Raw genomic sequence first — 27,726 nt, forward strand, 5'->3', positions numbered from 1 at the left:
AAAGAACTTGGCACAGTTTTTCCCCCAAACTAACCGACTGAGTTGAGTAAAGCTGTTGGATGCAGGTAATGTTAGCTAAAGGATGACTAGCAAATGTTAGCTAAAGGATGACTAGCTAATGTTAGCTAAAGGATGACTAGCAAATGTTAGCTAAAGGATGACTATTTAATGTTAGTTTAAGGATGACTAGCTAATGTCAGCTAAAGGATGACTAGCAAATGTTAGCTAAAGGATGACTATTTAATGTTAGTTTAAGGATGACTAGCTAATGTTAGCTAAAGGATGACTAGCAAATGTTAGCTAAAGGATGACTATTTAATGTTAGTTTAAGGATGACTAGCTAATGTCAGCTAAAGGATGACTAGCAAATGTCAGCTAAAGGACGACTATTTAATGTTAGCTAAAGGATGACTAGCTAATGTTAGCTAAAGGATGACTAGCTAATGTTAGCTAAAGGATGACTAGCTAATGTTAGCTAAAGGATGACTAGCTAATGTTAGCTAAAGGATGACTAACTAATGTTAGCTTAAAGTGCTAATACCTATACAGCACTTTAAGCTAGTTAACTCGTAGCCTGTAGGCTACTGGTGTTGTTTATGTTCAAAGGTGTGTAGTACTTGTTATATTGAGTAACTTTTTTGGAAAAATGGTTCTTCTAAGAGTAGTTTTACAGCACTGTAACTTTTTCTTTTACTTGAGTCATATTATTATTGCTACATATTCATTCTGCGCCCCCAAAATAAGCTGTTAAAATCGTCTGGAGCCTGGGTCCCGCCTGGGTCCTGCCTCGGTACCGCCTGGCCTGAAAGGCATGGAGAACCAGAACCATCCCGGACGTCGGCTCACATCTCTCACGGTTTCAACACAGACACAAAGAGTCAAACTGTTTCACTGACACAAATAAAACCAGAAGCTGCTCTGCTTCAAGTCTCCAGTTTGTCTTTCTCTAAAACCTTTATTAGTTTGGATTAGTTCTGCTTATTAAAACCAGAAGAACGTTTATTAGTTTACAGAGACATTCATTACAGACAGTTTAATAATGAAGCTGTAATTCAGGCCCTCTGGACACACACACTCAGGAACTGATCAGGAACCGAGGAATCACACAGCCAGTGTCTCTGTGGTCAGACGTATTCATACCCCAGAAGATTTCATATGATGTTCCTTCTCACTGGACTTTGAAGCTAAAATCTTCATTTTAGCTTTTACGCTCATGTTCTGTAAAACTCCAACGCTGATGAACTACAGCCTGCATTCAGATAGTTCTGTATTTGGATGGGAAAATTGCTAAATTAGTCTTCAGTAATAGACCTTTTCCAAGCATTGTTACCATTTACATCATGTTGCCTGAGTGCTTTTCCCCGCTGTGACTCGGTATTTACCTCCTAATGGAAACTAAAATGCTCTTGGTGTTTTTAATGTTCGCCTCTGATGACAGCAGATGGCCCGCTGCATGAAGCTGCATGAAGCTGCAGGAAACTGCAGCAAGCAGCTACAGGAAGCTGCAGAAAGAAGCTGTAGGAAGCAGCAAGCAGCTACAGGAAGCTGCAGGAAGCTGCAGAAAGAAGCTATAGGAAGCAGCAAGAAACTGCAGCAGGAAGCTGCAGGATTTTGCAGAAATCTACAAGCTGGGTTCTGCTGGCCTGGTAGCGTTTGATGGAACTGGGTGAACATGGCGACACGTGTTGGGACGACACGCCTCCCCTGACTGCAGCGATTGCTTTCCTCCAACATTTCATGTAATGTCTGCCAGAGTTACTGCGTCACGCTGTCGGGTCTCTGAAGAGACTCCACTATCTGATGTTTGAAAGTCTTGTAACGTAAATGATGCATCATTAAATAAATACTTTACTCTGTCACACATCTTTCATCCAGGCTTATTCCCGGTTGGTTCGTTAACTTTCTCTTGTTTTTTTCTTTCATGTGATGTTCGGAGCTCTTCCTGCAGCTGAGTTAGAGAATGTTCTCCGTATAGTTCAGCTTTTAGCTCGTTGTAACTCATCTTATTTTCCTCTTTAGCCTCTGTGCCTCTCGTTCAGCAGGAGAGGCATTTACCGATGAACGTACTTGGTCACTGAGACTTCTCCTGTAAAGACAGAAGTGCTTTGTCCACTCTGACTAATCGCTCAGTGTCTGTAACACCTGCTGGAAACCTTGTTCACTGTTCGTGTTCCTGCTGAAGCCTCCTGCAGGCCCCTTGTCCTGCAGGAGCCACAGACATGCAGCTTCAGGTTAATTACGTCTCTTCTCCATGCGTTCCTCCGAGCCGCAGCAGCGGCGGCTCTCTGGGTAAAAAAACACGTTCAGATGGAGGTTATGGAAAGATGGCGGCTCTTCCTGGATACCTGACAGATCATCAAATATTGTCCAGGTTTTCTCAGAGAGGTGAGACGTGCAAAACGCTCCAGAAATCTCATTCAGGACGTATAAAGAAGCGCTTTGCCACCCTGGGTGGAGAGCCATATTGACCATTTTCAAAACCGTCAGTGGTTACAAGAATATTTTGTTGTTAAGTATAATGTATTTAACTTTCTTTGACTTGCATTAACTTGGGATTTTCTATCAGTTGTTGGTCTCTCAGATGTCGGAACTTTTTGAAATACGAAGATGAATTGCTTTATTCAAATTTCAAATCAAATTTAGCTTTAAATGTTTTGTACAGAATATTATATAGCACAATTATCTTTAACATGAGAAACAGGTGGGTCGCTGTATGCTTAATGAAAATTCAGACCTTAAATCGACTAAAATGATTATTTCCACCTTATAACAGTAGGTACAAAAAATATGTGAATGTTTATAAATGACCTGACGGCGAAGCGGCAGATTCAACTGATGTTCATTTCTCTGACGGCCGTTTTGTTTTCTGTGTTGCAGATCGCTCACGCAGGCGGCCGAGCGGACGGCGGCCATGACGGCTGTGTCCCCGGCTTCCAGGTCAGGAACTACCAGCTGGTGTTGAGCGGACCGCTGCAGAAAGGCCAGCCGCTTCTACAAGGTCAGTGAGAGACGCAGAAAAACGTCTGAGGGGAATTCCTGTGTTTGAGCAGCAGAACCTGGTGTAGCTGCTGGCTCTTGGTGGCTCCTGCTGCCTCTTGGTGGCTCCTGCTGGCTCTTGGTGGCTCCTGGTTGCTCCTGCTGGGCTCGGCCCACATGCTGGGGAATCAGGAGATTCTTCTGCAGTTCGAGGTCTGGATGTTTCTGCTCTCTGATTGGGTGATTTTTGTTTTCCACATCCAGCAGAGCAGAAATCAAACCTGGCTTTAAAAACAATGAAATGCAACATAACATAAACTGTGTCTGCTTCTGCATTATTCTCCTTGAGTGGAAGATATTTCCAGCATGTTTTCTCCCCTGCAGAAGGTTCAGGCTGTGTCTTGTATTCATATTTGTCTCGTCACATTTTCATCCCGTTGGGATTCCTGTGTCAGTTGACGGTTTCTGGCTCGTGGTTTTACCAGAACCTTTAAGTTCTGGACAGTAATGCTGCGGGTCCATCTGGACTCCATGTTTGGTTCCTGCAGAGACGACCAGAGGCAGGAAACCTGCAGCTGAACTCGACACGCTGCTGTCAGCAGAGCCCAGGACGTTCACTAATTTAGTGATTTAATTATTCATCTGATGATTCACTCGCTTGTTGTTTTATTTGTGCCATGTGATGAAATGCAGTGGAAATATGTAAATGGGAATAATTTCTAGTTTGTTAATGCAGCCTCTCACTTATTCTGCGACTTGTTTCAGTTCTCCCCTCATTACACCGGCTCCTCTTTATTTCATCATCCTGCTGTTTCCTGATTGTTCGCGGCTCCACCGGCTGAATAAAATTACCTGCTTCAGTGACGTGAACATAATGCGCTCAGCCTATACACACATTTCCCTCCTTTACGGTTGAAGTGGCGTACAGCGCTTTCAGAAGGCGCTCCGTTTCTTGGCTTAACCAGCAGACACTTTTCCTGTTGAAAATACTTCTGTTCCTGCTGAGACAGCAAAATATGACAAATCTGTGAATTTCCCCTTCAATTTCCCCTTTTCTTTTCCAGCCTTATTGTAGTTGATTTGGTCAGCTGCTGAGGCGTTTTGTCATCTGGAGGCTCAGCGGTGCGTGTAGTTGGAGACAGAACTCAGTTCTGCTTTGGCGCTTTGCTCCGGGACGACAGAGAGCCTCCATTACCGCGAATCTGCTCCTGTCAGCAGAAACACCTTCACTGTGGGGGGTCCCACTGCTCACACACACACACACACAGCTGAATGCTTGCATGCTCTCTGTAGATTGCTTTGATTTGTTTAACTTGACTTAAAAAAGTTTTTTCCACATTATGATTTATCATTTTCTAGAAACTTTTTATTTGTGGAATTTCTCCTTGTTTCCAAATGTTGGAGTTTTAAAGTCGTTCCGTTTAATTCAGTTTCATTTCTATAAAATCGTCTTGAGGCAGAAAAAGTCATTTCAGTTGAATCATTTATTCCAGTTGATCCTGATTATTAATCAGAGAATGAAGTTCAGTTTATTTATCAAATCAGTTTAAGAAGTTTTTATCTGAGGAAACGCAGCAGAGCTTCGAGTCGCAGCATCACTGCTCCTGGACGGAGCGACAGCAATCCTTCATACTGATGTGGCGACGGTAGAGAGGAAAAACCTGAACCAGAACCAGAACCTGGATCAGAGCCAGCGGCCGTCTGACCGACTGGAGAGAAACTGAGCGACTTGGTGATGGCAGCATTATGCCCGCCTCCAGGAAGGAACCGCAGCCAATCAGAACGCCGGACCAAACTGTTCTTTATGGCCTACTTTCAAAATGCAATGATGGAAACATTCCCTGAATTAACCCAACCCGGTGTGCAGCACGGTGGTGGCAGCGCCATGCTGTGGGACATGGCAGCCGGTCAGTGCATGTAAGGCTGGACGGATGTAAATCCTGGAAGAAAACCTGCAGAAGAGCAGAGAGTGGGTGGAGCGTCACAGGCAGTCAGAGATATGATAGGATGGTTTAGATCAGAGCAGATTCATGGGGCAGAATGGCCTAGTCAAAGCCCAGACATAATTTCAGTAAATCTGCAGACTGAGCTGCCGCTCAGCCGTTTTGAAGTGACTCTAGTCAGGCAGGGGGAAGCGCTGCATGTTTTCAGCGTTTCTGACGACGGGAGGATTCTGGTGTTGCCTCTGGCTCACAACCTCATCAGCAAACCCAGCGCCGCGGCGACGCCACACGGAGCGTTGAGGCTGAGGTCTGATGATGCCGTTCGATGCCACAGTTGCTGCCATTGCCATGTTGCTGCTGTTGCCACCGTTGCCGCAGCACGGCTCGGCTCTTCTCTGGTCCCTGAGATTTTATCTCTGGGATTCTTTCATGGCATCCGGATTCTGACCCACTTCCTGGTTCTGGAGGAAGTGGGCCAACAGAGACGTTTTGTTGCTGCTCTGCTTTCTGAGTTTGGAGATGAAGTTCTGTGAAGTTTCCAGCTGCACATAAACACACAGACATGTTTTATGGAGCAGCCACCAGGCTGAGTGATTCGCAGCTTCAGCAGGCGGGCGCCGCCGCCGCCGCCGCCGCCGCCGTATTTCACTCTGTGTTCGTGGCTCACATATGATATTTTCCAAACATCTTTTCTTCTGCTGCAAACACATTTCTGCTTTATTATTTCTACACTGTTATTGTAGACAAACAGGCAGCGATCCTCCTGCTGCTGCTGCAGTAGAAATGGAGGCTGTCATCACCGCCGCGCATAATAACCAGCATCCTTCATGTTTTTGGTTCATATTATTTATCCTAAAAGAGAACGAGTCGTTTCTCTCGCATTATTGCTCTGATTCACTGATTCAGATCAAAAAGCTCTTCTGCTGTGGCGGAACCGGCTTGGTCCGTCACCCAGAACTTCCTGTGTGATCTGGAGTCGGGCAGGCAGGAGCCACTTCTCCTTGTTCCCGACCCGGCCCGGTTCCGGTGCCGATCCGGCACTCTCACGCCTCTAATGGCGTCGCATTAATCACTCTGTGGCGCCGGCGGTACCAGGACCGGCAGCTTCTTTCCTGTTGTATTTTTAATTTGGCCATAAATCAAGGTGTGCTTCTGATGAACGACTGTAATTACAGGAAAGGCCGTTTTCACCACAGCATGCAGGCATGTGCTGGGTGGCAGCAGGCCGCAGCTGGTTCTGATCCGTAACAGCTGATGACACGTGGAAGGCAGAACCCGGTCAGAACTCCGGTCCGGTTCCAGCCTGAGAGCGGACGCTGCAGGGAAACCTGGAAGAGTCGAAGCTCCACGAGATTTAATAAAAAGTTACAGAAGAATCGTTTCCGTCCAGCTGTTATGGGGCGTGTGTGGTATGTGGTGGCGCAGGGGGTTAGCACGCCCCACATTTGGAGGCCTTAGACCCGCGGACGACGCGGGTTCGACTCCCGGTCCTGACGATCTTTGCCGCATGTCCTCCTCCAAAAATGGCGCCGGCTCAGCTGGCTGCCTGCAGACGCAGCTCCTGTCGTGTGTGTGTTAATCTGTGTATAAAAAATTCTTGCTGTAACTGTGAAATAATTTCCCTGCTGGGATGAATAAAGTAATTCTTCTTCTTCTTCTTCTTATACAAAATGTGAGCAGATTTTTAAAATGTGGCAGAAAAAGTGACATCAGGACAACCCAGATGCTCCCTTAGCATTAGCGTTAGCATTAGCGTTAGCTGTAGCTTCAGCTGGTTCCCAGCCAACAGGTTCAGGCTGAATGGACAGAAGAAGCTTATTTATGTATTAAATGGAGTCAAGTTTGATCAGGTTTTATGTAATCTTGACTTTAACATTTTTGTTCCTCCTAAAGTTGGTCTGAAGCTCTTGGCTGAAAGTAAAAGTAACATTTTCCACATAAATGTTTGTTTGATACTAAATATTTTGAACTAAGCTAAATATTCATCTAACATGCTGATTCAGAAAGGACTGTCAAAATAAAAGCTGGGTCTATATAAAGTCCTGCAGTGAACTGGTTCCTGTTGCTGCAGATTCCCTGGTAAACGTCTGTGTTCCTATTAACACGACTCATTCAGCCGAGAATGGTTCGACGGTGACATGAGCAGCAGTTGAAGCTCATTAGTCACACTCAATATTTAATTTGAAGCTTGTTAAATATTTACTTTTTAGTTTAAAGCTAAATGTGTTGTTAACAGGCATGCTAACTGTTTAGCTTGCTAACCAAATAGCTAAGCTGTTTGTTGTTGAATCTGAAGTTCAGACAGGAATAAAGCGTCTGGAGGTCGTTGGTTCTGGAGGGATGAAATGTCTGGACCCGTCAGTTTGTGATGTTTAAATCTGCAGCAGAGCGTCTTCCAGCCGCTCATCTAAAGCAGAAAATCTTCTGTTGGTTCTGTTTCTGATCATTTTGTCCCCTGAATTAAATCCTGAGGCGCCCAACGGTGAAAACAAATAACTCCTTAAGTTTTAAAAATTCCCGTCAGTTTGCTTCATAAAACACAAAGTCGCTGTTCGGTGCAAAGATCCAACTCCTGTTTGCTGATATTCAGTGATTATCCACGCCTAAGTTATAATTTCACCCTCTGCTTTTATTGCTCAGTTTCTTCAGTGTGAGAGCGAAACTTTTCTGCTACATTCAGCGTCTTCCTTAGATTGTAAAATCATTGTTGTACTGTCACGCTTTTTCACGCTGAACCTGACATTTCAGAGTCAGACTTCGATTTTCTATTCACTATTTGCTTTTTCTATTGTATTGCTACTGACAGCTTTGCGTTGCAGTCTGATTGCCATTGATTCTTAAAGTGTTTGAACTGTTCAGGAGTTTAAATGTGAACTCGGTGGTTAACACGCTGCCGAAGTGGCAGAACGTTTCTGAGTTTTTCTGCTCCGTCCTCAGTGTGAGTTCTCTGCTTTTGACAGCGATGGGAATATCTCGCCTTCGGGTGGAATATAGAGGTTTATATCTGGGCCTAAACATTTCTGCTGATGCTCTCCTCTTTCATCTCAGAGTTCCTATTCATGACTTTCTTCTGGCCTTGTTTTCCCATAGTTTTATTTATTCAGTCTGGAATAATTTAGGGAATAAACCTGCTTGACTCCTCTGACCCAGTGGAGTTCACTTTGGGCTGAAGAACAGGAAACGTGTCGCTGCGTTTCGCCGCTCCGGGTCGTATTTGTGCAGTCGAGGAACCCGGCTGGTCAGACACACAGAGGAACGATTTTCAGGAACGCTGAGAGGAAAGATCAGCAGAAAATGCCCAGCTGGAGTCTGATTATTATTGTTATTATGTTTCTTCTTGTTTTGGGATTTTGCTCCCTAAAACCAAAGGAATGGTAACTCCGCTGTTTAAAATGGGGGAACCATAAATAAAAAGTAAACATGATTTCAAACTCCCAATTTTTAGCCATGCAGTGTAAATCAAAAGTTTGCAATAATTTTGGTGATTCTGATGGGAACCAAGAGAAGTTTGGTTTGATTTAACGTCAGAAAGAAAAGGTGTTTTTTATTGGCTGTATGTAAACTTGTGGTTTCTCTTGGTGATTATCGGTCCGCTGCAGAAGAACTGCAGCTCAGGATTTCACCACCACAGACCAGATTATCAGAGGAAGAAGGTTCTGATTTTCACCTTTCTTCCTTTCTGGTCAGCCGGTGTTGCTGCTTCACATCCCAACTCTGAGAGGGAAGCCACACACACTTCATGTCCCTGTGTGTGGGTGTGTATTGTTGCTAAATCAGGAGACATTTCCACCATAATGTGTGTGTAAAAGTGTGTGAGTGTTTCTGGTTTGATGGTGTTAAAGGTCACACTGTGCTATCAAGCACGGTGGTGGCAGCATCATGCTGTGGGCTGTTTGGTTGCTTAAAGTGGCTGAATCGTCACAATTCTGGTGTTTGAGGTTTAGTCTTTCTAACACCTGTTATTAATGCTCAACAGGGGTTGCCATATTCAGCTAATTTCTCCGTTAATTATTGCTGTTAATGTCTTGCCATATTAGTTATTTATGTGTTCAGGTTCTTGCATAGTTCTATTTTTCTTGATTATTGTCAGATCTCTGTTCATTAGTCTCCTCCCTCAGTTTTCCCGCCTGCTCGTTGCCATAGCTACACTACATTTACTCTGATTACTCCTCTGGTTCTCATGTAACTTTACGGTGCTGCCTCAGTGTTTTTGCTCCTGGTTTTTCATCCTTCAGTGCTAGATTCCTCTGTTTCGTTCTCTGTTTTTCCACTGCTCATATTAATATTTATTCAGGAGTATTTGGGTTTTGAACCATTAAAAATGAGCTGCAGGCGTTTCAGACGGGCTTAAACTGCTGGATCGTCTGCAGGCAGCTGGATCAGGTTTCTAATCGTTCTGCTGAAGCTGTTTGACGACATGAGCGGTTTGTGACTCTGGAGTACCCAGAGAGAACCCCCATCTACAGGGAGAACATGCGGCCGGTCGGGTTCAAACCCAGAACCAGCAGAGCTTCCAGCTGCAGCCCATCGTTTGATCCGTTCAAGGAAAAACGTTTGTAATGATGTGAAATTAAGGCAGGAATAAATAAAAACATGAAAAACAACAGTTCAGACTCTCACTGAGACACACACACGCACACACACACACACACACACACACACACACACACACACACACACACACACACACACACACACACACACACACACACACACACACACACACACAGGGAGAGTTCAGCCCAGCTTGACTGCAGGCTGCTCATAAACTCGACCTTTAGCCAGTCACTTTAAACAGTTTTTTCATGACGAAACAATAATAGAAACTTTGATTGAAGCAAAAAGAATCACATCAAAATTATGGTCGAAAGTGAAGCAGTAGGCTGTTTCCTGCCCCGTGATTGGCCGAGGCCAGCGGCCGGCGCTCAGGAGCCTCGGGGCCAGCCTGCCTCCGCCGGCTGCCTGGAAGCCCATCCGTCTCCCAGCCGCTTCACTTCTTTGCTGAATGTGCTTGAAATTATGCGGCCTGTGATTTTCTGTTTGACGCCGAGTTTGATTGGTTTATTCTTTTCTGATGAGTGTCCATGGTGGGGCTGTTTGATTGAAAGCTTTTTCTTTCAATCTTTTAAAAGAGTTTTTCTTTCTGGAGATCTATATAAGTTCTTCATCTCCTGATGCACAAACAGCAGCAGATTTTCCACCAGAAGCTTCCAGGTCCAGTCCTGCTGGAGTACCCAGAGAGAACCCACACAGCCACAGGGAGACCTGCAGCTTTTACATGCAATGCTTCTCAGATGAACTGCTGGCTGCCAGGTGGAGGAAGAAGCATGTGAAAGCTGCAGCTCTGGATCTAAAGTCTGTCCAGGCTTTTGCTGAGACGCTGGATCAGAGACTTCCTCACCAACAGGCCTCAGGTGGTGAGAATAAGTGGCTCAACATCGTCCCCACTGGTCCTCAACACAGGCACGCCGCAGGGCTGTGTGCTCAGCCCAGCTCTCTTCACCCTGTTTACACACGACTGCGTGGCCATCCACCCCACCAACACAGTCGTGAAGTACGCGGACGACACAACAGTAGTGGGTCTCATTTCAGACAACAACGAGACCCACTACAGAGAGGAGATTCTGCAGCTCACTCAGTGGTGTTCAGCCAACAACTTGGTGCTGAACACAGGGAAGACCAAGGAGGTCATTGTGGATTACAGAAGGTCCAGGAGGACGGATCACACTCCCCTTCTCATAGATGGAGAAGTGGTGGAACGTGTGGACAACATCAAGTTCCTGGGCCTCCACATCACTTCTGACCTCTCCTGGAACACAAACACCTCCCACCTGGTGAAGAAAGCACAACAAAGGCTCTTCTTCCTCAGGAAACTGAGACGGGCTGGACTTTCCTCACGGCTGCTCGTGAACTTTTACAGGGCGATGATCGAGAGCATCCTCTGCCTCAACATGACTGTGTGGTATGGTAGCTGCACAGCACTGGAGAGGAAACAACTGACACGGGTGGTGAGAACAGCACAAGGCATTGTGGGATGCCCCCTCCCAGACCTGGACTCCATTTACACAGACCGGGTCAAGAAGAGAGCTGGATCCATAGCCATGGATTCCAGCCACCCGGGCCACAGACTGTTTGTGCCGCTGCCATCAGGCAAGCGGTACAGGAATATACGGACTACAACAAATAGACTGAGAAACAGTTTCTTCCCCACAGCCGTCAGAGCCATTACTCCCTGCCGCCCCCCCTCCCACACATATCATAACCTCGCAGTCACACATACATATCCCCCACCCCCACACAGCCACACTGTTCTGCACTTTGCACTGTCACATTATCTGTACTTTGCCATAATTGGACCTGCTGCTTCTTCTTTGGTGTGGTTGAGTGCCTTTAGTTAATTTAGTTGTATATATTGTTATTATTATTATTGTGTGTTTGCTTATTTATACTGTATATATTTGACCTTTTGCACGGGAGCTGCAATGGAAATTTCGTTGAATTCTGTTCAATGACAATAAATGCTATCTATCTATCTATCTCAGAGCCTGGACAGGCTAGCATGCTAACACTTAGCTAGCCGCTGTGTAAGTGCAGCTGAGACCAGACAGATTCAGAGACAAACGGCAGAGCCGCTCAAAATCAGCAGCAGTTTCCTATTGCAGGGCGAAACTGTGCAGGATTCTGTGAATCCTCCATCCAGCAGGGATGGAGCCCAACCAACCGCCGGCTCCCAGCTCTGCGTTCATCCTGTCTTGGTCCGTCTCCTCCTGCGCAGCATCACTGCAGCTCATGTATTATTAAAGATGCTTTCCTGTGTTGAAAACAAAAAGCCCATTTTATAACAGGAGGATAAAAATAAACATGTTTTCCTGAAGCAAAAGAGACCAGAGAAATCTCTCCAAGGTTTTACTTCCAGATTCTGATGCTTCTGGACTTCAGCAGGACTAAGATCCGGTCCGGTCCGGTCTGATCCGATCACTGATAAAAGCTCATGCTTTGTTTTTCTATCTTATAAGTGTTGACAGAATTATTTTAACCTTCTGACCCTGGAACAATAAAGAGCGGTGCTCCTTCTGCAGCACTTGGCTAATCTGGACATTAGCATTAAAACAACCAAAGCACGGCTAAAGTGTTTCAGGGCCTTGGATGAATTAGAGGCTCTGCAGCTTTGACCTTGTAACTAATGCAAAAACAATACAGAATATATTAGTCTGCCAGTTGGAGCAGAAGAAAGTGTTTAACAGAAGCTTTCAGATCTGGAGCCCTGAAAGTGAAGAAGAGCTTTTTATCGCCACGTTTCAACGTCGCCTGTGAAAATGTGTCGGCTTTGTCTCAGAACGGCTCCGGGCACTAAACTGCCAGATAGTTCAATAACATGATTACTCAACAATCACGCTGATTATTGTTTTGTTTGTTTATGCAGCTCATGTCAGTGTGTGAGTGCAGAAAGGCTGCAGTGTGAAGGATCAGAAAACACTTCATGAGGAGGAAGGTCGAGTTCTGTTCGGATCACAGCCACGCCACCGGTTTTATCTCCCAGCCTGATAAAAATACATCATTATGAGAATAAAAACATGGCCAGGTGAAGGCCAGCTGCTAAATCCCTCCACAGACAAATTAGCTTTATTGTTATGTTTGTGATAAACATCTGGGAAACTCTGGAAAATACTAAATAATCTTCTTCCACTCTGTTTTCCTTAAACCGTTTGTTCCCAAGTTGTTTTCCTCCCTCCGGACTCAACTGGACCTCCTGTCTGCTGGAGGAGGTGGAGGAGGAGCAGGAGCAGCAGGAGCAGGAATGTTTCCAGACAGATTCTGCATCCTGGACGGAGCAGCGTTAGCTGTGAGCTTCCCTCCATTTTACCTGCTGAGAGGTTCGGTTCTGATCGGGTTCATATTTCCACTTTGTTCTGCTGCCAGGGATCCACTCAGTTTTCTCCAGGTTACAAAAACGAGTTATAAAATCCTCCTGAGGATTCACCTGCTTCTCTGAGTCCTTCATTGTAAAATGTTGGATTTATCAGTCAGATTTTCTCCGTTTCTTCTAGAAAAAGTAGTTAATTTAATTTGCTCTTTTTATTTATATGTTAAAAAACCCAAACCAGCTCCGTCACTGTTCTGGTTGAAATCATGTTTCTATGTGATTACAGTAGCTGTAGTAGAGTAACAGGAGAGCAGCAGGAGCTAACACCGTTAGCAGGAGCTAACACCGTCTGCAGCTAATGCTGAGCTAAGACCATTATAATGAGCTAACAACGTTAGCAGGAGCTAACGGAAAATCTAATCAAATTGGAAGTGAAAATTGTTAGACAGTTAATTTGGTTAAATATTTTGATCCTCATGCTAAGCTAACCATGAACATCTTTGCAGCGACGCTGTCCAGTCAGGGGAAGCCAACTTCATCATTAGCCACGTGAAGTTGGCTTCTGATTGAAATGGCTAAAGAGCGATTCCAGCTAATGTTCCACAGCATCTTTACTTTGCTCTGCATTAAACAGCAAAATATTTAGACGCTTCTGATCTGTTCTGGATCCTTTCTGCAGCTAGGTGTGGTCCGGCTTTGTGTTTACCGGTTTTAGCCACTTTTCTCCTCTTTCTCAGTCTGGTCATCTTCATCTCCTTCCCACAAAATCCCCTGAAGTCTAAACATCCTGAACTGGACTAAACCGATAGATCAGAAATCGATCTTTAGACCAAATGTTGGCGTTCAGACTGAGAAAAGCGTTTTCTGCAGCCGAACGTTTCAGTTTGAGAACAGACAGACTATTTTTGTCTTCACGTGTTGATTTGGACCAGAATGTGTTTCACATTGGCTGCATTCCCTCCACCAGAACCTGTTAATTATGACTTTCTCATTTCCAAAGATTACTGTGGTTTATTATTGGTTACATCTCAGAGTCGGCGGTCCGTCAGCGACGCTTCGATGCGTTTTCTTTTCGTGTTTGGAATGAAGCGAGTTCATAAATAAGCAGGTGAAGACGGGAAACTTCAAAGCCTGCGCCTGCGGGACTCAACATGCGCTGCATGCATGCATTCACCAGATGTTTACTGTCACTGTCAGCATTAGACACGCTTCCACACTGCAAGAAATGAAAGGACGCGTCCATCGGTATCCATCTGATCTATGAACTGCAGCGTCGCTTTCATACATTCAGCCTCCGGTCGGCCTGGTTTGGATCTGAGGAACGCTGCAGAACGTCCACTAGAACAAACCAACACATTCAGGAGGCGTCAAATCTTTAGAGAATACTGTCTGTGGGTTATCTGGCTGCAGCCAATCAGCACGCAGCAGAGCAGAGTCCGACTGGGTCTGCATCCTGATGAACGCCGCTGATTATTAACAGAATCTCCACGTCCGCCGGGAGAGCAACACGCTGCAATTATGTCAAAGAAAAGATTCAGAGAGAATCAAATTTAATAAGCTCCTGGTTCCTGTTGTTCCTTTTGTTCAGGATGAATGTGATTCCTGCAACACGTGGCTGGAATGAAATAACTGAATTTATGTAGACAGCTGAAGATCATCTGCTGCATATAAATATTCGCCCTTCATCACCGTTCCTGACAGCCAATCAGAACCGTTCCTCAGAGGTTCTGGTCCATAGTGACGTGAAGCTGCTGCTGGAGGTCAGTGACCTCACTGAGGAGACAGTTTGGTGATGAGGGGACGGAGACGCTCAGCAGCAGAACTCAGCTGGGTTCTGTTCAGTCGGTTCTGAAGGAGTTAATCAGCGGCAGCCTGGTTCACACTGAGACGAACCTGCAGATCGGAGCCCAGTTTCACCATCTGACGGCATTAAAGACGCTCTGATTATGGATATTCCTGCCGTCTTCTCCGTTGTTTCTTCCTGTCGGCCATGTTTGTTTACTCTGAACTCACGTTTTATCTCGAGAGATTTTGTGAGATTTTCTGTCTGACATGTTGGTGAGTGACGTTTGTCAGGAAGTGACGGTTTTTATCTTCAGGATTCTGTGCTGTGAAATGAAAAAAACTTTTAAATAACGATCTGTTGTTGTAATATTATGTAAACATTATGATAAATCTGTAGAGCTAAAACATAAAAAAGACGATTAGTAAAGACTTTCAAGTAAACATATTTTAGTTTTTATGCTAAAATATTTTAAATGATTCTTAGAGTTTCAGATTTAAAAATCTGCAGTTTGTTTTGTTGATTTTCTGATGAAGCAGAAATTATTTAATCTGCTGTGACTCAACCGCCATGTTGGATTCTGATGCTGTGCTGCCCGGTACCGTTCTGACCCGGTACCGCCGTTCTGACCCTAGCCAATCAGAACGCTGACCAGCTGCTACGGAGAGAAAACAGACAATAGCAGAAAATGATGTAATAGTTTGTCATTGTGTCCATGTGGAAATGAGTTTTTAACTCATGACATTTTTTACAGTAAGAACTGAAAGGATTAGAAAAGTTGATCTGAAAACGAGTGAAAAGGTAAATAAGTGTCTCAGTGCTGTTCGCCCGGCAGCTTCGGTTTGTCTTCATGTCGGGTTCATAAAGGAGGATTTCACCAAACATGCTGAGAGATAGATAGATAAATGTCTGAGTCTCTCAAGCAATTAACTGAACATAAGGCAGCCGTCTAATAAACCACATAGCTGAATTATGTATGTTGATTTGGTAAAGAATATTTAACATTCACTAGTAGAAACCCAAATGAGAAATCTTTGCTTCTAAGACCAGAAGAGGCTGAATCAGATTTTATTGCTGTATGTGATGAATAATAATAACTGATTTTTACATGATGTGATGGTGGAGGATTTATCAACCTGTTACAGTGGAGATGGAGTATTGTTCTTCCTGGGCTCCTGTAGTTGATCAGATCAGAAACAACCTGGATGAGAAATGTGAATCCAGTGAGTGTCCCTGTGCGGGCGGCTCTGAGGTAACATGCAGTCGGGTGTAAATCCATTTCGGCAGCAGCAGCAGCTCCTTACAGCCAGGTGATTACTGGAGAAGCCGCTGCGGCGCGGTTACACTCGGCAGCTATCAGCTCACTGCGGCGCCGCCACCTTCAGATTACTCCTCTGATTCACATCTCTGCCATCATGGAGGCTTGACATTTTGTTACAAGACAGAAAATAGTCTTCAAAACACCTCAAAGGAAAACTTTAGTACCTGACAGGAAGGAAAGAAATCTCATTTATGTGACGGACAAAAGCTGGAAGCAGCTTAATAATCTCATAAAGTTCAGCATTATCAAACGGGAATTTATGCTCCGTTCAAAAAAATATGTATTCAAATGTATTTTGTTGATTGTGTTTTTAGGGATTTAGTTATCATGAAAGATAAATTAGTCTAACAAAAATAAACTGGAGATTTATTGACTTTTTAAAATATGTGGTCAAACTGTAAATGTATAAATTAATATCTTAACCCTTTCATTCATAGTGGTCACTACAGTGGACAGCTTTCTAAAAGCCATTTTCTTGTGCTTCCCGTGGATTTTTATGTTATAAATGCACACAGACCACTGAAGTGGACACTAATGCATCATAAAATATACCATCAACTACTGGCCATCAGCTGCAAATGCAAGAAATTATTTTTTGTTAAATACAATATGGCCGACAGACAAAAAAGCATGAGAACCGACCCGGTCCCTCCTCCTACTGTAGACGACTCTTGCAAGTAAAAAACATATTGTGACATCAGATAACCCCTAAGGAAAAATACTACTGATGTATTTTTCAAATAACAACTTTGTATTTGGACAAAATTACAATTGATCACATAAAAATAAAAAATAAATTATTTTTACAAAGAAATGTTCCTACCTTTTTTTATGCCTTAAGAAAATTTTTTTTAAAAATGGAAAAAAAATTCTGACACAAAGGATCATAATTCATGCATGAAAGGGTTAAGTCACCAAAGTGAGTCTGTTCTTTGCCCCTCTGACTTAAATAACTGAAATTTAAAGAGCGTTTGTTTTTTCCCCACAATCAGCTGCAATCTGAAATCACTTTAGACCAATAAAAACAATTATAACTAACTATATAGTTCAGACACTAAATATACTTTAACATGCATTAATACATGCAGTGGAAACTTTGCTACCACAGAAACTAAAATCTACAGTCTGAATTATTTCTGCTCTGAGGGCTTCAGCCAATCAGCACCAAGGAAAATTAATGGTGCTTTAAAACAAACTTTACAGAAGCTTCTTAAAAGCAAATTATTTTCTACAGAGATATGTGAGCTGTTCCTGCAGGCTGCCACAGTGTGGCGCTAGAGAGCAGATAGAAACTAGCTGATCATATCACAGGAAGTTGGACATACTGGACTAGCAAACGCTGGAAAACAGCTAAGACAAAGGTCACTAGCTGTTAACTGCTAACCAGGCTAGGCCTGATAAGTTTAGCGACAGAGCTGTGTAGCCTTGGCTGCTCTCTCACAGCCTGATGGTCGATCACATGAGTTTTAGTTCTTATAAATATAAAACATTAAGCTTAGCTTTAGCCGTGCTTCCTGTGGAGATGTTGGCTCCTCTGATCCGTGTTCTGCTGGTTCTGGAGGAGTGGTGGCTGTGCAGCGGTGCTGATGTCAGGTAACTTACATTCTGTCATTGTTGTCTGACTTCAAAGCTGCCAATTCACAGTTTCTTCAGAGAAATCCCCAAAACCTGACAGCATTAGAATACCATCAAACACTCGACTGCCTTTGAAATGCCGCTGACACTTTTTGCTGCTGCAATTTGCAGCCTCTAAAGAGTCAGCCATGTTATTGAAATAAATCTGGGGCTTGTAATGGGGATGGAAATGAACACATCTTTCATGCTTCGGCTTAGAAGAGAGAGTTGAGTTTGTGCGATAGCGCAGCGTTTCCCTGCAGAAGCTGCTGACTTCCTCCCTCGCTGCCTGTTGGACTCGTATTAATTCTGCCATTTTTTGGATTCGTTTTACTTTCTCATCTTCCCTCTGATACTCTCTTCCTCTCGAGGGTAAATAAAGATTTTGTCTGCAGAGAGGCGATAGTAGCCATACTGAACGGAAACAAAGGTTAAGTGCATCAATGATAAACCGCAGCCTATTGATCAGAGTCAGGGACGACCAACCACGGACTGGTTCTGTTACACTAGCTGCTGAAGGCTGGACGGTTAAAGCAGCACAGAGACAAGTATTATTTATATTAATAGATGGCTGCTGCTGTTAAACGGCGTCCCTGCTGCGCGTCGCTCCGAGCATCAACACATACAGATGCTGTAACGGCCTGGTTTTATTAGAGGACATAAAGGTGTTTATGCTCCTTTTCTCTGCAGGTAATTAACACTATATGAGTGATTTAAAGTAAATATATACAGAGTAGTCTCAGCATTGAGCAGATACTCCTCAGTTTTAAAACTACAGGACTGATAGTTTGTGTTTTTTAAATCCGATATGAACAGATGTTTCTGCAGTTTGTTCTGGGTTGTTGCAGCTCGTTATCCGGTGGAAAGTTTCTTTATTCTCTGTTTCTCAGCAGAGGGGAAGGCCGGCCTGACGCTCCAGCTTTGTCTCGACAGAAATCGTCTCCGTCTCTCTGGCCGGTTTCATAACCAGCTCTCCGCTGAGTCTGTTCCTGTTCGCTCGTCTGCCGATCCGCCGGACCGGAACGACGGGAAGTCTCCACCAGAACCAGCAGAAACCAGAGCTTTGGGCTCAGCTGGTTCTCCGGTTTGGAGCCGGAGCAGAGAAACACTTTATGCTCTCATATAAACACAGAAAACATCACAAAAATGTCAGAATGTCAAAGCTTCTGTTAGCACGAAAACATTAGAAATATAAAATTAATCCGACCTCAGCCTTACAGACAGAATGCTACAGAAATGTTGCATTAATTAAAGCATTTATTTCCTGAAGGCTGGATACTGTAATTTATTAAACATTGTAGAGCCACTGTACGTAAATTAGCCCTTTGATAAAACAGAAATTAGAATTAATTGTTTCTAAACTGTGTTGCTTTCACCAGATTTCATCTTCATGATTACTGACTGTTTTTCTCCAAACTAAGGAGTGGAAGTGAACCTCGACCTGATCACAATCTGCAGTTTTCTACCTGTTGCTCGTTGTTGTCTCGTCAGGTGTAAAACTGAAACCACAAAGACAACAGTCACAATCAATCAGAATTTATTCAAACAATCAAATGCATAAAATCACACCAACAGACCAACAAGACCATCTGATACAAAAACCACAACAAAACATTAATTACCTTAGAAAAAAATGCAAAATACGAAGACGCGTCTTCAGAGAGCGCTGTGGTGGACAGGAACAAACAAAGCAGGTCCACCCCAGAGATATAAACTAGCTGTTTCAGTTCAATTCTTTTTATATCAAAGTTAAACATCAATAAAAACCAAAATAATTAAGCTAATATTTCCAACAGCTGCCAAATGTTTGCTGGTTCGAAGCCAAGTTTGCCTGAATGAAACCTGCAGAGATCATCAGAGTTCCTCCTAAAGTACTGATAACTCGAGCAACGCACTTTTAAACGACACAACGGAGTTATAATAACTGGACGGCATTCTTCATTAAATGCTCCTTTAGCTCTGAGCAGCGATGAGCTTCATTACATCCGATTATATCTGCTTCAGTGTGAATGGAGAACAAATCGCTCCGTCTGATCCGGTACGTAACGCTCCGTCTGATCTGATCCCGGTACGTAACGCTCCGTCTGATCTGATCCGGTATGTAACGCTCCGTCTGATCCGGTACGTAACGCTCCGTCTGATCCGGTACGTAATGCTCCGTCTGACCCGGTACGTAAAGCTCCGTCTGATCCGGTACGTAACGCTCCGTCTGATCCGGTACGTAAAGCTCCGTCTGATCCGGTACGTAACGCTCCGTCTGACCCTGTACGTAAAGCTCCGTCTGATCCGGTACGTAAAGCTCCGTCTGATCCGGTACGTAACGCTCCGTCTGATCCGGTACGTAACGCTCCGTCTGGTCTGACCCGGTACGTAACGCTCCGTCTGGTCTGATCCGGTACGCAACGCTCCGTCTGATCCGGTACGTAAAGCTCCGTCTGATCCGGTACGTAACGCTCCGTCTGATCCGGTACGTAAAGCTCCGTCTGATCCGGTACGTAAAGCTCCGTCTGATCCGGTACGTAACGCTCCGTCTGATCCGGTACGTAAAGCTCCATCTGATCCGGTACGTAACGCTCCGTCTGACCCTGTACGTAAAGCTCCGTCTGATCCGGTACGCCACGCTCCGTCTGACCCTGTACGTAAAGCTCCGTCTGATCCGGTACGTAACGCTCCGTCTGATCTGATCCGGTACGCAACGCTCCGTCTGATCCGGTACGCAACGCTCCGTCTGACCCTGTACGTAACGCTCCGTCTGATCCTATACGTAACACTCCATCTGATCCTGTACGTAACGCTCCGTCTGATCCGGTACGTAACGCTCCGCCTGACCCTGTACGTAACGCTCCGTCTGATCCTATACGTAACACTCCATCTGATCCTGTACGTAACGCTCCGTCTGATCCGGTACGTAACGCTCCGTCTGATCCGGTACGTAACGCTCCGTCTGGTCTGATCCGGTACGTAACGCTCCATCACCTCCCAATTCGCAGCAGCAGCGCTAACTGGGAGGTGATGGATTCTGCAGGCCCAGTGGGTGTGAGAGATAAATATGAATATGATGAGGGATAACTCCTGGTGTAGTGGGACCAGACAGGAGTCACTGCGTGATGCGTTTGTGTTCCTGTGCATTTAAATAGTTTTTTCTGTGATTTGTCTGCAGCAGGAAGCCGGAGGCTTTTTAACATTTTTTATTTTTTAAAGGTTTTAATGGCTCTAGTGGCCTTTGTTTGATAGTGAATTGACAGGTAATGAGAGAAGGTGGAAAACATGCAGTAAAGGTCACCAGGCCGGGAATCGAACCTGCGAAGGTCGCGTTGAGGAGCACAACCCACAAAGCTCTGGGTTGTGCTTACCACAGCGCCCATAGGAAGCCGGAGGCGGTAATGCGTCCAGACAGGGCAGCTTGTGACGCTGCAGCAGCCTCAGTTGGAGCTGCTGACGTTCCCTCTGAACATGCTGCTCTTTGCTCCGTTGCGTGTTTTTCCTCCGGCGATGTGTTTATATCTAAGCATCCTGCTTCATGTGTTGTTTGACAGCCTCTCAGGTTCTGCTGTGCGCCTCGGTGACTGTCATGGCCGCCGCTCTTCCGGCTGTTGTGTTGTTTGTAATTTGCTGGAAACACTGTCACAGCAGTGTGTGTGTGTGTGTTTCTTGCAGTGGAGTTTGATGACTGCGCGGGGAACGAGGATGTGTCGTTTGAAGTGTCAGACCCCAGCTTCCACGTGGACGGAGACCTAAACCTGGTTCCCCACCGGGACGTGGAGTCCTGCGGGCCGGTGCTGCTGGTCCACGGCTTTGGATCGCACGCAGACGACCGGGCGCAGGTGGACGTCTCCGGACTTCCTGTCCGGTCAGAGAACACGCTCAGGGTGAGTTGCTTCAGCTCAGTCCTGCCTCTCCAGTTGACGTGGAAACTGGAAATAATGGTTTATGGTTTATGGAGAGGATGTTTTAGATTAGATAAACTGGCAAATTGTTTCACTTAAAACAAGACATTTTTCCATGTTGTAAGTGAATTTCATTTTTCATCATTATAAAGGAAATATTGACTTCAAATAAACTCTTATGAAAACTAACTTAATAGTTAGTTTTGTAGTTTTGTCTTATTTTGAGTGTGCTGAGACATTTTGAGTGGAAACAAGAGAAACGATTCTTGGTCAGATTTAGCGTTTTTGCACTGTGTATCATTTTGACATGAGCTCTGGTGACGGCTGTTTTATTGAAGAAATATAAACAATATGATTATGATTGAGAAAATATGATAAACACATGACATGATTAAAAAAAGAAAAATCCAGATGATGTTTTAAAGAAACATGATTCTTTAAATCGATCAGATGAAGCTCCGTATATTGAGACGGGTGTCAGGCTGCAAAATCAGTTCAACTGCATTCAGATGTCATAGAAACATCCAGATATTTAATCTGGTGCTATGCTGAGCAGACGCTCTGTCTGCGCTGATGAACATCACTGAGCTTAGCATCACTAAGACATGACTGCTAAAAACAGCTGGAAAATAAAAACTCTACCATCCGACTCTGTGTCTTCATCATCATAAATCCTTTTGTTTCAACATTTATATTTATTACTCGGTCAGAATAAAATGGATCTTCCTGTCAGTTACATCTCAGCCACAAAATAATCCATTTATTTCTCCAAATATTTCACATTGATTTGCAGACAAAACGCTGCAGACAGAAAAATGCTTGAGGGAGAAACTCTGTCAGCGAGGCGTTCACAGATCATTCATGTGTCAGCCATCTTAATTGCAAATGTAAGAAATTAAAAACGAAGTTGATCAAATGTTTGGAGGCATCTGTTGCCAGTGACACTCCTGCATATGTTCATGAATCCTAATCATGTTCAGATGGGAAGCCCACTGAAGCAGCTTCAGTTATTATCCATTAATATATTTGCATCACCTGAAAGGTGCGGCGTGAAGACGACGCAGGATTCCCGACTCATTTCAGACCGAAACGGTTTGCTGGTTTGCTGTTGGCTTCACTTTAAACCAGCAGAGACTTTATGTTCAGCGATAAAGACAGAAACAAAGACGATCCGTCAGTCAGGCATCATCATCCTCACCATCATCCTCATCATCATCATCATCCTCACCATCATCCTCATCCTTACCATCATCCTCATCACCATCATCCTCATCACCATCATCCTCATCTTCACCATCATCGTCACCATCATCCTCATCTTCACCATCATCGTCACCATCATCCTCATCTTCACCATCATCCTCATCATCATCCTCACCACCATCCTCATCATCATCCTCACCATCATCGTCATCCTTACCATCATCCTCATCACCATCATCCTCATCTTCACCATCATCATCCTCATCACCATCCTCATCTTCATCATCACCATCATCCTCATCATCATCCTCATCTTCATCATCATCATCGCCATCATCATCCTCATCTTCACCATCATCATCATCCTCACCATCCTCATCATCCTCATCACCACCATCATCCTCATCATCATCCTCACCATCGTCATCCTCATCATTAGTTGGATGAAATCTTTGAGACAGAATGAAGAATCTGTTTTAACCAAAAGCTCCTTCCAGTTAAAAGTAGCTGTATTTTAGATGTACTAAATAAAAATCCAATAGAAATATAAGTTTAGGGGCGTGCTGTGGTAGCGCAGCGGGTTAGTACGCCCCAGGTTTGAGGCCTTAGTCCTCGTCGCGGGTTCGATTCTCGGTCCCGACGACCTTTACCGCATGTCCTCCCCCCTCTCCTCACCCTCCTTCCTGTCTGCCTACTGTAGAAAAAATACGAGCCACTAGCGCCGCAAAAACTCTTGGGAGAAAAAAAGGAAAAACAAAAGAAAGAAATATAAGTTTACATATAAACGCTGCTGGGACTCATCCTGACTGTCCAACTGAAGAAGAGCTGCTGACCTTTAACCCTTCAGGAGGCAGACAGAGAATCTGAGATGGTTCTTCATGCAGCCGAGTCCAGCTGCTCTCTGGCTGATTTGTGCATTTAGGGATTTAATTTATAGGATAGTGTAACCTGCAATGAGTTAGGGACTTTTATTTTTGCGGGCCCTCTTCCTGTGTTGCCCCAAACTCTGCTAGCTTATTTAAAGCCTCCGTCGCGCCGTTTGACCTTCCTCACCTGTTTTCACTGTGATTGTGGCTCCAAATCTCTGAATCTACTGATTTATTGCCTGAGTTGTTGGCGCTGTTTACCTGGAACGTCACCGGGATTCTGTCACCGCTCATTGTGGCTAAGTCTCTTTGAAAAGGTCGGGGTTTGTCCTGTTGGACCAGATCCTCATCTGGATCTGAAGAAGGAGAGCTAGAAAAGCTAAGCTAAAAGCACTGCCTCCTGTTTTTCATTCACATCTCAGGTCTTTTAAAGAACTCTCTTCTGATTATGCTTTTGTAGCCGCAGTTAGCTGCCTAGCCCATAATGTTACAATCGCTATGCTGAAGAATTTGCTTTTTACATGTTTTCTTCTTCCTTTTGGGTCTCTGCAGCTTCTAGAAACAACCTGACCTCTAAAAGATCCTCCAGTTTTTTATGTTTTTGGTGTCTGGAAAACGAGCCGTTTCAAAAACCTCCTGGTTGTTGCATCACAGTCTGCCCTGTTACCTAGCAACCCCAGTGAAGCGGTTCATGTTTAGTTGTTGGCGGGAAGCCACTGCTGCATCCTGGATGGATGATCAGGAGACGGACGGTGAGACGAACCGCTCTGCATCTTTCTGCAGCCATTTCACAGGAACAAAGTTTAAATGTTTAGCAGAGACATTAAAATGCTGAAAGGAGCTGAAAACAGGAAGTGAGGAGGTGAAATGATCTGAGGTCTAACATCAGTGATGACAGTTTGGTTTTCCTTTTCTTTGATTAATCTAAAGTCTCTGCAGGCAGAATGATTGTTTGCGTTTCATCCCAAAACTCGACTTTATCTGCTTTGGTTCATGTGACGCTTCGCTGGGGGACGATTCCAGAAACCGGAGATCCAGCAGAGATCATCCGCCTCTCTGCTGCAGGCTGCAGGAGTCCTGCTGTTTCTCTCTCCTCCATGAGGAGGCCAGCTGCTGTTTCTGGGTGCTGCTGTGAATCTCAGGGGTTTTCTGTGGATCTCAGTGGTTTTCTGTGGATCTCAGTGGTTTTCTGTGGATCTCAGTGGTTTTCTGTGGATCTCAGTGGTTTTCTGTGGATCTCAGGGTTTTCTGTGGATCTCAGGGGTTTTCTGTGGATCTCAGGGGTTTTCTGTGGATCTCAGTGGTTTTCTGTGGATCTCAGGGTTTTCTGTGGATCTCAGGGGTTTTCTGTGGATCTCAGGGGTTCTGGTTGTTGGACTCGAGGTTCCAGCAGACGTGGTTTGCATTTCATTCAGCTTTTCTTCCTCTGTTTACATTTTCTGAGGTGACATTTTCATTTAGTGAATTTTGTGATCATGTATTCTGCTGGAGACATGAGATTTCTCTGTCAGGTAATTGGTGTAGCACTTGGGGTCACAATGGATTATCCTGACATTTAATATAATTATTTGCCGCCGCGGTCCCCAGGAGACGGATCCTTTGACTCTGTCATGTTGCCGTCCTTACATCTCGCTCTGCCGGCTTTAGCAGATTTAATTGAATTTCTCAAATGTCTTAACAACTCTCTGAAGGATTGAGATTAAATTTGGACCATGCTTGTCTTCCTGAAGATGAAATGTAATCACTGCTGATCCTCCGGCTTTAAGACACGGAGACATTTATGCTCTGATTGATGACAAAGTGTCACTATGGATATTGACCAACGTCCTAAATGGCTCAGCTGCTGTTTGCTCAAAGTGTTTCTTCCTGCAGTTCATTAAAGTTTCAGCTTCATGGAGATTATTTATTTTTTCAGATAAATACAGAGAGCATTTGGAAAAAATGACCCAATCCTGTTTTCATACTGGGAATAAATTTGTTCCATGGAGTCCAAAAAGTTTGGATAAGAAAAACAAAAGATGTGAGATAAAATCAAAATACTTTATTTAATGCATTTCATTTATTTGCACTTGGGACAAATAAAAAAACTTTTATCTAATTAAAGTCTGACTGTCAGTAAAAGTCTCTGGATAAACAGTTTTACTTACAGCTTGGTTATGAACAGGTGAACATATTGTGTCGTATTAAACATTTTCCATTGTAAGGAAAGGATGTCATTAATAATTCAAGCCTGGTTAAGAATCTCCATCTGCATCCAGCAGCTGGACAGAAATCTGGATCCATTGTGAAACTTTTGAAAGATGAATAGATAAAAAATGTTTTGCTCCAATCTGATGGTTGAAGAACTTTAACAACAGATTAAAAACTGTAAATGTCTTTGTTGTGGATTTAATAATTCAGTAGCTAGAAGGATTTTTGAATTGAAAATGTTGCTGATTTTGTTGGTAGTTTTTAAGATAATTGACCTTTGACCTTTGTTAATTAGTGCTAGCCAGTTGTGCCTAATAAAGTGGCCAGTATGTTAACATATGGAAATCTGCTGCCCAGTTTCATCCGTTTGGTTTGGAGATGAAAGCTTCATTTAGAAAATGATTTCGTCTTTACGTCTTTCATCTCTGCTTCAAAGTTTCCTCCGTCTGTCTTAAACGAGACGCGTTCACCCTTTCATCGCAAAGCGCCTCGGTTACAGGACGCATTAAGGAGGTGAGGGAGTGAAACAGCTGGATGAGAGAGCAGGTAACATCTCTCATTACTCCACCATCATTCTGAGACTCATCAGGAAATCTATTGTTTGTCCTTCTGTCCACATCCTGCGCCGCCTACGCTCTTCCATTGCTCCACCCGAGCTGCGCGCCGTCCAACGTCTCTTCAGAGCAGCAGAGAGAATTTCTAACCAAGTCGCTGCGTATTTAAAATCTTGTTTCAGTGACTGATGCACTCAAATCCCACTGTCTGAAATCTACAATCTGAGATCATATTTGTGGTCGTCAAGCTGCTTCAACGCGTCTTTGCTGTTTTTCAATTATCTCAGCACTCAGATGCTCTCTCTCTTTTTTTTTTTTTTACAGCTCATTGTCGTGTTTTTGTTGGCGTTGGATTCATATTTGCCAAAACCTCCTTTTTGTTTCCCGTCTCAGGCAGAGCGGAAATATTCCAGTGTGGCTGTATTGGCAGAACAAATGGCGTTGTGGTGGAAACCATTGGGCTGTGATAACTGATAAGTGCCTGCAGTGGAGGTGGAGAGAATCAGGTTGTAATTTGTCAGCGCTAGTTTGGTGTAACAGGCTCAGAGGGAGATAAGTGACTGATGAATGATTCCTATTATAAGCAAAACTCTGAATTTAATGAGTAATTTATTCCCCCCTTTTTTGCAACCGATCAATATGTGAATTAATGGAAGAACGCGTTTCAATTTAACAAGTGCACGCTCCAAGATACTCACTTTCCTCTCTGTATTGTTCCTTGTTGTTTTGGCAGCGCAGCAGTTGTGCAGAGCATTTCTCTGCCTTCAGGGAGCATAAACAGGCAGCTTCAAATGTAGCAGCTGATAAGACCCAAAATAAAAGCCTGTTTATTGTTCTTTTGTTATGTTTTATATATTTTCCATGTGCTCAGGCTGAAATGTAATATTGCATCTCCTGTAAAAGCCTGATCCTGCAGAGGGAAACAGATTTGCTGTAAGCCGGCTCTCAGCACTCAGCCAGGCTTTTGGGACGACGACGACGAAGATGTGACATCCTGCCAACATAACAACACAACATAAATCATCTTTCCCTTCTCCTGCATCCCATCATACCAAACACTGCTAAAAAGCAGCACAACAAATACAAACCCTGAGAAGGTAACTGAGTAAAAGTTACTTAGTTACTTAATTATGAGCAGCATCACAATCAGGCTCAATGTGTCCATTTCCTAATTATCCACCAAGAAAAGGTTCCACTCATTTTAACAGGATCATTTAATCATTTCTAGCATCAAAGGAAGCCACTTCGACCTTATCAGTCTAAAACCGTGATCTGTTTGTTTTCTGTTTGTTGCTGTCAGATAAAATCCTGAACTCTGTTTTCTGTCGTTTGCAAACCGTTTTCCTGCAGTTCGGCTGCAACACAAAATGCATCTTAAACCCGTCTGAAAGCAGCGTAAAGGTCAGCAGCAGAAGTAGGTCATTGCATAAAACTTTTGTTAGGTGGCGGCTACAGAAGCTAAAATTGGATGATGAGGAAGGTGAGGAAGGTGAAGCCTCCAACACAACAAAACCAATAAAAACAT

The 27,726-nt window shown here is 44.1% G+C and overlaps 1 protein-coding gene across 4 annotated transcripts in view; it reads left to right on the top strand.

Annotated features, from left to right (window-relative positions):
* Positions 1-27,726, top strand: part of cdh13 (cadherin 13) — a 282,552-nt gene that overhangs the window by 82,791 nt on the left and 172,035 nt on the right. For 3 of the 4 annotated variants that reach the window (XR_002751861.1, XM_023325001.1, XM_023325020.1), the window contains exons 2-3: positions 2,878-2,998; positions 21,159-21,370. Coding sequence is in view for 3 of the 4 variants with exons in the window: in XM_023325001.1 (XP_023180769.1) it covers positions 2,878-2,998; positions 21,159-21,370 (333 nt within the window). In the remaining variant the exon portion in view is untranslated. Of the gene's footprint in view, positions 1-2,877; positions 2,999-17,233; positions 17,481-21,158; positions 21,371-27,726 lie in introns of those variants that run through there. The other variant, XM_023325012.1, reaches the window with a different exon arrangement.

Source organism: Xiphophorus maculatus, chromosome 2, assembly GCF_002775205.1.
Source record: "Xiphophorus maculatus strain JP 163 A chromosome 2, X_maculatus-5.0-male, whole genome shotgun sequence".
In the NCBI taxonomy this organism is placed as follows: domain Eukaryota; kingdom Metazoa; phylum Chordata; class Actinopteri; order Cyprinodontiformes; family Poeciliidae; genus Xiphophorus; species Xiphophorus maculatus.